Source organism: Castanea sativa, chromosome 7 (assembly GCF_040712315.1).
Source record: "Castanea sativa cultivar Marrone di Chiusa Pesio chromosome 7, ASM4071231v1".
Lineage (NCBI taxonomy): Eukaryota > Viridiplantae > Streptophyta > Magnoliopsida > Fagales > Fagaceae > Castanea > Castanea sativa.
Genome location: NC_134019.1, coordinates 34,041,682 through 34,055,081, shown reverse-complemented (window position 1 = coordinate 34,055,081; position 13,400 = coordinate 34,041,682). Strand labels below are relative to the sequence as shown.

General features: G+C 30.9%; 1 protein-coding gene, 1 non-coding gene and 1 pseudogene across 2 annotated transcripts; 2 read left to right on the top strand and 1 right to left on the bottom strand.

Annotated features, from left to right (window-relative positions):
• Nucleotides 1-1,294: 1,294 nt before the first annotated feature.
• On the top strand, nt 1,295-2,689 carry LOC142644364 (zinc finger BED domain-containing protein RICESLEEPER 2-like). Its single transcript, XM_075818993.1, has 2 exons — nt 1,295-2,540; nt 2,652-2,689. The coding sequence occupies exons 1-2, from the start codon at nt 1,295-1,297 to the stop codon at nt 2,687-2,689; spliced, it is 1,284 nt and encodes a 427-aa protein (XP_075675108.1).
• A 1,401-nt stretch (nt 2,690-4,090) lies between these two features.
• On the top strand, nt 4,091-4,164 carry TRNAI-AAU (transfer RNA isoleucine (anticodon AAU)). The gene has a single exon. It is a non-coding gene; the product is annotated as a tRNA-Ile (tRNA).
• Nucleotides 4,165-8,320: 4,156 nt separating this feature from the next.
• Nucleotides 8,321-9,862, bottom strand: LOC142641955 (allene oxide synthase 3-like; annotated as a pseudogene).
• Nucleotides 9,863-13,400: the final 3,538 nt, after the last annotated feature.

Genomic DNA, 13,400 nt, shown 5'->3' with positions numbered 1-13,400 from the left:
CGATAGGAGTTAGGACAGCCACAAAGGTAATTGCTTATTTGCTTTCTTGTCTTGTATAGTTGTATTGTTTAGTTTTTGTTTGTCTTTCTTATTTTAGTTTCCGTCATTGATTCATTTATATAATATAAAAAGTGTTAATATATTACATGTAAAGCCATTCTATTTCTGGTAGAGGCAATTCATTGTATATTCTTAGCTTGTATTGTTTATACTTTTTGTTTGTCTTTCTTATTTCAATTTCAGTCATTTGATTAATTTATATAATATAAAAAGTGTTAATATATTACATGTAAAGCCATTCTATTTCTGGTAGAGGAAATTCATTGTATATTCAAGTATCTATTGTTCATTGTATATCCAAGTTAATATGTTATATTACATATTTTTACAATTCATCTTATTCTTTGTCTTTGTCTAATTTTTTTAATAGGTGGAGGGTGAAACATCTAGTGCCCACAATGACAAACCCAACAACAAAACCAAGTCTCCAACCACAGGTAATACCAATGCACTTCCTCCTAAGCGTCCTAAAAAGAAAAAATCTGAAGTTTGGGATCACTTTTCAATGATGGGTGATTGTGATCCTAATAACCCTAGAGCATCATGTAATTAATGTGGTAAAGACTATGGATGTTGTGGGAAAAGGGACGAGACTAGTAATTTATGGAATCATCTTTATAATCAATGCCCCACGTCCCCTTATGAGGTCGTAAACAAAAAAACAAAAGAAACTTTGTTTTCTTAAAAAAGAAGAAGGGCAATCTACTCTTAAAGCAGTGGGGTTTAGTGAAAAAATTGCTAGGAATGCCCTAGCAAAGATGATAATTGTTGATGAGTTACCTTTTAGGCATGTAGAGAAGGAAGGCTTTAAGTTTTTTGTTGAGGTTTTGGAACCTAGGTTCACTATCCCTTGTCGCACCACTGTGGCTCGTGATTGTATGAATCTTTATTATGAAGGGAAGAAAAAATTGAAAAAAGCATTTCAAAAGCAACGAGTATGCCTAACCACTGACACTTGGACATCAATTCAAAATCTTAACTATATGTGTCTTATTGCTCATTGGATTGATAATGATTGGAACTTGCATAAAAGAAACTTAAATTTTTGTATTGTTCCTAATCACAAGGGTGTCACAATTGGTAAGCATAGTGAGAAGTGCTTGCAACAGTGGGGGATAGATAGGATATTTACAATCACACTTGATAATGCAAGTTCAAATGATACTGCCATAAAATATCTAAAAAGAAAACTAAGGATTGGAAGACCACCATTTTGGATAATGAGTTTTTGCATATGAGGTGTTGTGCACATATTGTTAATCTTATTGTGTGTGAGGGCTTAAAAGATCAAAATGAATCAGTTGTTCAGATTAGAAATGCAGTGAGATATGTTAGGTCTTCTTCATCTAGGCTTCAAACTTTTAAGAATTGTGTAGAGTGTGAAAAAATTCCTAGTAAAAGTCTAGTATGCCTAGATCTTCCAACTAGGTGGAATTCAACCTATATGATGTTGGAGGCAGTTGTGAAGTTCCAAAATGCTTTTGAGCTGCTACAAGAGGAAGACTCACAATTTGACTCATATTTCAATGATGATGATGATGAGAATGAGGTTGGGGTTGAGGATGATAATGGGAGAGGAAAAGGGAGGGGGAGAAGGAATATTGGGCCTCCTAATGTGCTTGATTGGGGAAAGGCTAGAATCTTTGTGCAATTTCTAAAACTTTTTTATAAGGTGACTTTGCGATTTTCAGGCTCTTTATATGTCACATCTAATGCATTTTTCCATGAACTTGTGTTAGTGCAATCTAAATTGTTGACTTTAAGTAGAAGTGAGGATAATATGTTAAAGAATATGGTTGATAGCATGAGAAAGAAATATGACAAATATTGGGAGAATATTCAAAATATCAATTTTTTGTTGTATGTTGTTGTTGTGCTAGACCCTCGTTATAAATTGAGATATATCATGTTTTCCTTTAAACAAGTTTATGAGAACTCCAAGGCAGAAGAACTAACAGCAATGGTGAAGGCAACACTAACAAAATTATATGAGCACTATCTTCAAAAGGATACTAGTGCTAATGTTGCAAAACCTAGTGTAAGTCAAACTTTTGAAGGGATGGATGTTGATGATAAGGAGGAAGATGATAACAAGTTATTTGCCTTTCAATATAAGAAACACTTGCAGGAGGTAGAAAGTTTGGAAAATAAATCTGAAGTGGATAGGTTTTTGACAGAAAATTGTGAGGGTCTAGGCAATGCTGAATTTGATATTTTGGCATGGTGGAAGCTTAATAGCCACAAGTATCAAATTCTCTCTCAAATAGCACGAGATGTCTTGGCTGTTCCAGTTTCCACAGTGGCCTCTAAGTTAGCTTTTAGTACTGATGGACGTGTATTTGATCCATTTCGAAGTTCTCTAACTCCAAAGATGGTGGAGGCTCTTATTTGTGCACAAAATTGGTTGCGGTCTTCACCAATTCCAATCAACCTTCGAGAGGCTATGGATGACATAGAAAAATATGAAGAAATTGAGTCGGGTAACATTTTTTTTTAAATTATTTGTTGAAGTTGGTTCGTGGATACTTTAATTTAGATAGCTTTGATTAATTGCTGTAATATGTTTATTATATGTAATATTTTTATATCAGAATTTGCTGCTTTAAATATAAAAGATGTGGATAATTGATTTAGTTGATTTTGAGGAACTTGGCTTAGGCAGGTAACATCCATTCTCTATCTTCATTTGCTTAAACTTAATTAGATTGATTACATTATAAATGAAAACATGAACAATATAATAATAGAATAAAATCAAACAACGTGAAATCATCTAAGCATATAATAATGAAAATTGCACATAATCCTAAGTTATTAAGCATGTAAACCAAACCCTCTAGGAGTTTTTCTAGAGGGATTATAACATTATTTGGGCCTCTTGTGTGTTTGTAATTTAAGCTGGGTGTTGTTGTTAATATAAAAAAGAGAAAATGAGAGCCTCATACCAGCCCTTAGTGCATACATGGTCGAAGCCTAGTCGTTGGGATTTGGCTTGGCAGTGATCCAAGTTTTCATACAATATTTCACAATTCAGCCTTACCTTATTCTTTTATGCAATCAAGTGTTCAAATGCTTGTTGCTAGTGTAACTCATATCTAGGATTTACGATTGCATCATTATATTTGGCATTGTTGTACTTAAGGCAACTTAGGATTATGTGCAATTTTCATTGTCTTATATAGATAACAGTAACATTCCTAATTTTATCTTATGTTATGGATGATTGATTAGGCTGCCTACTTGCTTTGAAGTGGTACCAAGCTTGAAGTTGATTGATGAAGTCTATTTTGTTAAGAACTTTTGTTAGAATTGAGTTTATTTTCAGTGGGTTTAATTTGATTACATTATGGCTTTTGAGACTATGCATACCATTTTGAAGTTTATTTGTTATGTTGGTATGTTATTATTTTGAATCCTTGATGTGACTTTGGAAATGTTAAGACTTTCAGTTTGTTGATTTAATTCTACTTTTTTTTTTCCCTAAGTTGTAAGGCAAAGCCTACTTTTGTTAGAGATGATATGTCTCTTTTTCATTGACCCTATGTTTGTGTTGGAATTGAGATTATTCAATGAAATCTACCTTTAGTTTTTTGTGTGCATTAGTTATATTTTGAGATTATTCAATAACAAATTGTGGTTTGTAATAATTTTTTTTTTTAAACATTGTTAATGCCAACTTGCCTAACCTGTTGAGTTGAAACTGCCAAAATTTAGCGGATTGGATAGAAATATTGGCCTTTACCCGCCAAATCCGACCCGCGCACACCCCTAATTTGTACCACCACTCCTAAGTCCTGCCTCTTTTCTCCAATTACCACTTCCCATTGCCAACCAATAATGTTACACAGACTTTTTTTTATTCACATTGATATAATAAAATTCTTTTTCAATGAAATAATAATCAAAGTCACCTAAATTCATTACCAATATATTTTTTTAGATCACGTATCAATTTATAATATTTTATTCTACTAAGTGTATCAATTGTAATATCTAAATTATTTATCAAGCACAATGTATTATATGAATTGGCCTATTAGCTCAGTTGGTTAGAGCGTTGTGCTAATAATGCAAAGGTCATAGGTTCGAGACCTGCATGGTCCATGATTATTATTATTATTATTTTCTATTTTTTTTCCTAATATTATATCATCATCAATGTCAACTTCATCTTTTATCTCTCTCAAGGTCACAAGTTCGAGACCTGCATGGGCCATGATTATGATTATTATTATTATTATTATTATTATTATTATTATTATTATTTCCCAATATTATATCATCATCAATGTCAACTTCCTCTTTTATCTCTCTCTGCTTTTTTTTTACTAGTAAATATTAAAACACAATTTTTGTTTTTTATTTTTATTTTTTCCAACCCCATTTTTTCCTATTGTTATATCATCATCAATCTCAACTTTCCCTTTTATCTTTCTCTCCTTTTTTCTTTTTTACTAGTAAATATTAAAACTCAATTTTTATTATTTATTTTTATAATGGTTGAGATGTATATGAAGATTCATCACTTATCCTCTTTCAAACAACTGGTGATTGGAAAAACCAAAGATCAAAAGCGCATTCCCCACCATTAGTATCTGGAAGATATCAGCCTAAAGTTTAGACAAACATTAATAAAACTATTATTCCTAAAATTATATCATCATCAGTGTCAACTTCACCTTTTATCTCTTTCTCATTTTTTTTTATTAGTAAATATAAATGCCCTATTTGGTAGGAGCATTTTTTTTTTTTCAAAATTCAAAAAATTGAATGTGAAACTAGTATTCAAAGAATAATTTTATATCATATGTGTTTGGCTCCCTTTTTTAAGAACAATTTTCAAAACACTAAAAAGAAAAATGATGTCTGGGAGACCATTTCTACTTTGAGATTTTTTTTTTTTTTTTCTACAGAAAGTAACATATAAATTATCTATGTCTATAATACTAATAACAAAATTTGTTATTCGGGTTTCATCATTTTGCGTACTAAAATATTCTCACACAAATTATTAAACTCTCTAAAATACTCGTATCTTTTAGTTGAATAATTTTAAATTAAAAAACTCAAATTGGTTAAAAAAGTAATTTACTTTTCTTAAATTTTAGGCTTTTTTGTAAACATGAGGACACTATCTCTGTCTCACTTTTAAACAGCTTTGCATGTATATTTTTTTTAGAGAGATTACTTCTCCTATTTGAATTCCAATGCCTCTATGTGAGAGTCGGAAAAAAAAAATGAAGAGTTTCAATTTCAAAGAGCTTCTTCCATTCATATTAGGCACTAACTCATTTACAAATAACTAATTAGAAAAAAATCGCATAGAGAAAAATCCTAAGAATTATGACATTATCTCTATCTCACTTTTAAACATTATGACACTAAACCCAAAAATACAAATAAATAAAAAAGAGCCTCATCGCACGCTTAAAGTGTGTGTGACGAGGCCAGTTATTGTTGTTATTATTATTGTTATGATAAGTTTGAAAATTGAAGTGTCAGAATAAAACTAATGTATCCTTCTTCATATATATATATATATATATATATATATATATATATATGATAAACTTCAAATTTTAAACATGAGAACTTTTTTGTGATAAAGATAAGTTTCTTAATTTAAGAGTTAGAAAAGTTTGGACAAATCTATGGAGTCCACTATTTTCAATTTATTTACAGTTATTCCATTAAAAATATTTTTTTGTATCTTGAAAACATCTTCTTGACTGTTTTCAAAATCTTGTTTTGAACAAGAAAAATAGGAAACAATGAAAACTCTATATAGAAAACATCAACCAAATAATAAATTCAAGTGTGGGACCCACTATTTTATAATTTCCAAAACAAAAAATTGTATTTAAATTCTCTTACTAAACACCTAAGGCACAATTTTTGTTTTTAAATTTTTTTTTTTATAATGGTTGAGATTACATACTATAATTGACATTAATAAACTATTAAAGTAATGTTAGTACTCAGTAATAGGTTCATATGAAAGTGACTTGCTACATTAAAAATTGAGAAACAAAATTATAAAAATTTGTGTCCTTAACATTACTCTTCTTTTAAAATGAGTCTCTTGTTCTCTCTCTACAAAAAAAAAAAGTATGTGTCTTTGAGAATAAGCCAAGACAAATATATGTCCCAAACAAGCACGAAATTTAAAAACTTGAATGTTAATTTCAAAATATGAATTGCGATGTATGTACTTTAAGATTGTGTTTGGATTTGGAAATTTAGAATCAAGAGATATAAGGAAAATCATTAATATAAAATGCTTGATATAAATTGAGTGACACATAATAGTTTTACTTTTGAAGATTTTGTCCAAACAAAAAAAGTTGTCTTATTATAAATTTGAAATAATATTTTACAGCAAATCATTTATAAACAAAGCTCAAATCCATGAATAAATTCATTGATTAATAGAAAAAAATAATAATAATAATCCCCATGGCCATTTTCACCCCGTTCTTTCTTTGGGCTTGAATCCTAATTTGCTATTAATAAGATTATAGTTATTTTTGCTTTTCTTTTTGTATATGAAGCTAATTACTTCTGTGTGTTTAGGTACAGCTTATAAGCTTTTTTTAAAAAATTATATATATATATATCTTTTTAAAACCTCTCTTGTTCTTACTTTTCTTAACTCTTTTAAAATACACGTATACTTTAACAGACTTTTAGTAAAAAATTAAATAAATTGTTTTCAAATGAACACAAAAAGCTCAAAATTTACTAGCTTGAAAAATTATATGGTAAAATCAACTTATACATCACCCCTGTCAGAGCATATGAATTCCATAATTGTATGGAATCCTCCAAATCTGAGACAGAAGTTATATAAGGTTGTCTCACAACTCACAAGAAACTCGATGGATTATAAATGAACTTGAAGGGACGCTTATGAATGCCCTAATAGCCACCCAACTTTAAGGCCCAATTCTCAAGATAAAGGGTCATAAGCTAGGTCCCTTAGAGTTTAGCCCACAAGAAGTCCACTCAACCCTCCGATTGGGCTTGCTATTCCTTTAAGCCCGACGTTATTAGCTTATTTTTACGACTTCATCTACAACCATCAGCAGAGAAAAGGCTCCCAGATCCAACCAAAAATAAATAAATTAGTTCTTGTCTTCTTCTTTTTTTTTTCCCAGAAAAAATACAGAGTGTAGTACTATGCCATCAGTGGGTTATACAAAAGAGTAAATATGGAGGAATTAATAGCATTATGCCATTTCAACAGACAGCCCAAAAGTAACCAGCAAAAGAAACAAAAGAATACAGACGATAGCCCAATCGGCCTTTTGCAGTGGAGATCGAAACCAAAATAGAGAAGACAATCCAAAATGGGCCTTTTCCTAGCCAGACTTTCATGTCAACACAATTCAAGCCATGTGTTATAATACGAGAAGGTATTGTGTCAGTTATACAATAGGCGTATGCGCCCATTTTACCTAAGATTTTGTTGGTTATGATACATAACATAGCTATGGATTATGTTTTGTTGAGGGGTGAGGCTCAATCTCGTCACTTGTCACAATGCTTGAGGTAGTATGTTGTGATTGATGTATAATAAAGATAAAGTTAACGGTAGGTTTATGTTACACTAATTTCCACTTATCACCTTAATAATTGCAAAAGAAAGTTAATATATTTATTTATAATAAAATTCTTTGAAAGTCCTACCTTTTTACATAAACTTATTTACTTATATAACAAAAGTTGGAAATAAGATCTCAAACATGAGATACGATCATGATCATACTACTTTGAAAAGCACAAACTTTTTTACTATTATTATTATTTTTAAATTAAATTCCCACACTTGTGTCCTTCAAACTATCAATTGCATATATAACAATTGGTGCAAAATCTAATGCTCTTTTTTCAAACCTCATTTTTTTATTCATTTTTTTAACACTTTACTTTTTTCTATATATTTTTTCTCACTTCCAACAAATAAGGTAAAAAAAAATAAAATCCAAACATACAATAGAAGGATTTATAATTAACAAGAATTAAATGCTTGATGATTCGGTGAACAAAGTGAACATGGCTGATGATCCCAACAATAATGTTCCAACCTCAATGTTTGCAATTCAAACCTTATTTCTTGTCTCTCCCATATTACTTACCAAAAAAAAAAAATTCATCAAAGAGAGTAACCAATTTCATATATAATACTCAAGTAGTTTTTTAAAAAGCTTACCTCTTCTAAATATAAACACGTTTTTATCCAAATTCAACAAATAAATAAAATGAATTAATCCAAATGCGAGTAATGAATGAAAGGATTTATAGTTAACCAAGATTAAATACTCGTGGCCTTGGTCAACGAAGTGAATGTGACTGATGATCCCAATAACAATGTTTCAGCCTCGATTGTAAACGTATCATAACAGAGGAAAAGCTCGACCAACATTACCCTAGACAACAACAACACCAAGTTCTTTCCTGGACACTGTTTATTCTCCACCGTAGGATCATCAATCTCCCTCCCATTTGACCAATAAACATACTTCAAAAGCTTCTCTCCTTCCCCCACAAACCTATGGCCCACAAACTCCTCAGGATCCTCAAAAACCTTTGGATCTTTAGTAGCAAATGGTTGATATCCAAAGATCATCTCCCCTTTCTTGATCTCAAAAGCCGCATCATGGCTATGGACGACCAAATCTTCCTTTGCCTTACCGTACTGGAATGGAACTGGAGGATCAATCCTTAGTGCTTCATGAACCACTGACTTAGTCAAAGTCATCTTATCCAATGCTGATAAAAACCCCACCTTCAACTCTAACAATGTTCCTGATCTCATCACACAATTGACGATGTAACTTTTCTCCTGCCAAGCCAACCCACTTGATCAAAGCAGGAAACAAAGTTTTCATTCCACCATAAGCATTGAAACCAGCCATAAACACTAAATTATGAGAAGCTTCGCTTCTTTTAATCCCACATTGCTCAGCTTCGTCTAAAATCGAAGTTATAGACACATAAAATGCATTATAAAGCTTCTTATAGCTAGATTTAATGAGAAAAGGTGGTAATGGGATTGAATGGAGTAGTAAATCTTCAAGAAAGTTAAACAACTTTGGTAACCCTAGTGTAATCAATGGTGCAAGTTGAAAAAACAACCATTTATCAAAGAGTGTCGGACCCTTTGATCCAATACTTGTATCTAAAGGGTTTTGATCACAAAAGAGCCTAAACACAAAGTCAAAAGACATGCTATCACTAAGGGTGTTGAAGTATGATTTGCCTTTGTCAGATACTTGGTCTTCAATGTTGATGAAAAGCTCAGACAAGCAGCTTCTGAAAAGTGGGATGAATTTATCATGACGAGAAGCGAGAATAGAGAAAAACAAGCCCTTAAGAATGGCATGTTTGGGTTCAGAAGGGTCAAGAAAAGCACAAACACGATAACCACCAAAGAAAGCTGTGGAGGGCATGTAAGTGCCACATAAAACGTTTAGTTTTTGGACTTTGGAATTGTCAAAGAGGATAGGAAAGCTGATAGCATCAAGGAGAGTAATAACATTAGGGTTGGAGGATATGAATGGTCCCGGAGGTATGTTGGTTCTGAAGACTGTGGATTGGTGTTTGAGCATTCGGGTTTGGAAGAAGGTGTCTTTTCCTTGGTGGTAAAAGTAGTCAAAGCGATCTTTGATGGGACCAAAAAAGGGTCTGCCGCAGTTGCCTGGGATTGGCTTTAAAGGGAGGTTTGTTGAAGGAGAGCCATCAGTATTGGAAGAGGATTGGAGCTTGGAAGGCGATGAGGAAGAGTTTGAAGACATGGTTGTGGGATTTGTGAATCACCAATTTGTTGGGGATTTGGAAATGTCTGATTGTTTTTTAGATGTCAGGGAGTAACTGGTTATATAGAAAAATATAATATGTACTTGGGCTAAACAATGCCTTGAGTAATGGTGTGAATGGTGACGAATTAACTTCAAAATATTAAGCTCAAATTAAACATTTTTTTAGTTGGCTAATGGTGACAGATTGTCAAATATCATAAAATTTTTGTGAACCCATAGCGACCATGTGCTGTGAAATTATTTTTTTGATAATCACGTGTTTTTTTTTTGAAATTATAATGATTCAATTTGGATCTCTGAAATCTTCAAATCCAATTAAATTAAACTAGTAGTTTATATAAAAACTAAAATGAACAGAGATTTGGAGGGACAAAAATTTACTTTTAATATTTATTATGATGGTGTGTCAGACTGTCAGGCACCAAAATATTCATTATTTTTCACCAATGTTTTGAATACTTCTTTCTTTTACATTAACTTAAAAAATGTAATATTATTTTTTATTTTAGCTATAATGGGGGTTGAAAACCTAGATGTGTTCGTTGAAAGTAATAGAAAAACTTAGTTTAATTAAGGCAGCCGTTGATCGCAAGAAATTAAACGAAAGCCATAGCCATAGTTGTGAAATAATTAATATTGATTATTATTGGAGCTTTGACAGGCAGATAAAAGGAAAAGAAAATGAAGACATTAATTGCTTGTCACGTGGTTTGAGTTTTGAGTAGTAATAAGGATATCACAAATTTTACTAAACTAAGTCTATAAATTAATATGTCATGTTAATCCCAAAAAGACAATTCAAATATTCATTTTTTAAGTCTATTAATCACATTTATTGTGTATTAGTTTGTAAGTTCAGTGTAGTAAAACTTGAAGTACCCTTTAACATTTTCCTTAAGTTTTTTATGCGTATGGTGGAAGAGAACTACTACATGTACAATATTCAAGGTCAGTTCAACAACTTTGAGGGCCTTAGGCGAAAATTTTAAGTGAGATATTTTTTATATTTAAATATTAATTAAATAATATTTATTGAACTTTTTTATTTAAAATATATTTTCCTTACTTTTTGAGATGCAAAAATACTATTTAAATTTTTGTATTTTAGTTTCTCTAACAAATAAATATTTTCTAGTAGACATTTATAATGAGAAAAAATTTATAGATAAATAAAACACAATTTATAATTAAAAATGAGTATTTAACTAAAAATAAAATTTAAAGTATAGAATAATAGAATCTAGTTATTGCAAATTTTCTAAAGCTGTGATCACTTTAAAGTCTAAACGTGCACAAATATCAGTATAATACAAATGAGTTGATATGATACATGTTCATCAAAAAAAGAGTTGATATGATATAAATTAAATTATTAATTTGCGTGATAATTTATAATAATTGATAAAGTAAGAGTTTGCATTAAAAAAAAAAAGATGTGATAAATTTTTAATTAGTGTGTGGCGGGGCTAGCTGTGATGTGTTGTGGCCTATGGGGAGCCTGTGCAGCAGTGTTATTGATACCGTACCGTACCGGCCGGTACATACCGTACCGGCTAGTGCACCAGTACAAGTATATTTCTATTTAGTACCAAAAAAAAATCAGTCGTACCGGTGAATTCCGGCCATACTGGACCGAAACACAAAATGCTGTGTTTTTTTTTTTTTTTTTTTTTTTGTAATTGTGGTAGTTTTTGTCTCTAAAGTAATCAATAATGAAAGTATTTTGTAGATAATTTCAGTATTTCACCTAACCTTTGATCTCTCCAATTCTTTTACTTAATTTAGATTTGGTGTTTGAATTAAGAGTTCCATTTTCTTCTTTTTTAATTGTTTTACTTGCATTAATTCTAATCTCCAGTTGATCTTTAAGTTGCTATATCAATCAGTATACAATAGTTGAAATGGAAGGTATTTATGAGACTAAAAGTTGGAGAGTCTGTATGTGTATGTGTATGTAAATAGAGATTTTGTGTGTGTGTGTGTGTGTGTGTGTGTGTGTGTGTGTATTAAATATATAAAATAGCGATAAACTCGAAACAGTACACCGATATTGATCAGTATCCGAAATATATCGTACCGGTGGCCAAACCGGTAGAATCTCCGGTACGGTCTGACTTCCTTGTTGTGTAGTGCTGTGTGCGCTGTGCAGTCTCGTCTGCACAATCCATAGCCTATGTGTAGTGTGCACTGTCACTGTGCAGTGTTGTTGGCTGTGTAGCCTATGCAAGACGTGTTGTACTATCAATTAAGTAGTCATGAAGTAAATTAAAAATATATATATAATTTAATATATTTAAATTGAATAAAAAGCAAACTTCTCAATCTTAATTTTTGGAAAGATAGAGAGGGAGAAGGTTACTTCTACTATGCCCACAGTGCACGCCGCCCCTCTTCAATTTTGAATTTATGTCAATCATGAATTCATGATAAAATGACTCCAAAAAAGAAAAAAGAAGAAAAAGAAAAAGGCAATTGAATTAGGATTGGTATCCTCACACGTCAAGAAAAAACAAGAAACACATTATATGAGATAGAGCGATTGGAATACGTAATCATATACCAAAAAGTTGAAAAGTGGCATAAATCAAGCAAAAAGGAGAATTGGAAGGAATGACTTTTGGAAATCAAATGACATGAGATGAATAAATCTTCCATTGTGGAAGGATCAAGGTCAACCTATTATTGAAGAAAAAAAAAACAAATAAAAGAAGTCATCCTTTTACCAAATAACCAGCGGAAAAAAAAAAAAAACAAAAACAAAACAAAACAATTTTTCACACAGAATAACCAGCAAAAGAAGTCATCCCTTTACCAAATAACCAGCAAAACCGCTTAATATTTGTAAGTAGAGATCCATATTTTCCTTTTCAATATGAGTTCACATAGAACTTTTCACATACTCTCTTACAAATTCACCTAATTGGAATTTGGAACCCATTCAGTGACACTTTTGGTGAAACTAGTCTTTTTCCGTTGATTTTAATCATAACTCATCCGTCCATTGAAAAATAAATAAATAATCTACTTTTCCACACCTTCCTTATGAATTCCATCATATATAAACCAAAAATAATATATGTTGCGAAGATGAATTTTATATCTATCCATCATTAATTGATTGCAGAAGTAAAATACCATATTTGTACGGGATCCTAATAAATTTTTAATAATTTAATAGTTACAATAGGAGAATGAGAATTTGAATGATTAACATTTTTGTTAGAAATACTAAAAAGTGTCAATTGAGTTACAAGATACTTGGCAAACTCAAAAAAAAAAAAAAAAAACCTTGAACCTATATTAAACTCAAAACACAATCTAATTAAATGTGTTAAGATTGAATTTGTTACTTTTAAAACTATTGGGTTAAATTTGTTATGTTTAAAACTTCAAGATTTAATTTATTATTTTTAAAATTATAAGGTTTAATTAGTTACACTCTAAATTATAGGGTTAAAAAATATAATTTACCCATTTGTTTGTTGGGAAAATAAACTTTCCAACCACAATAATTTCATA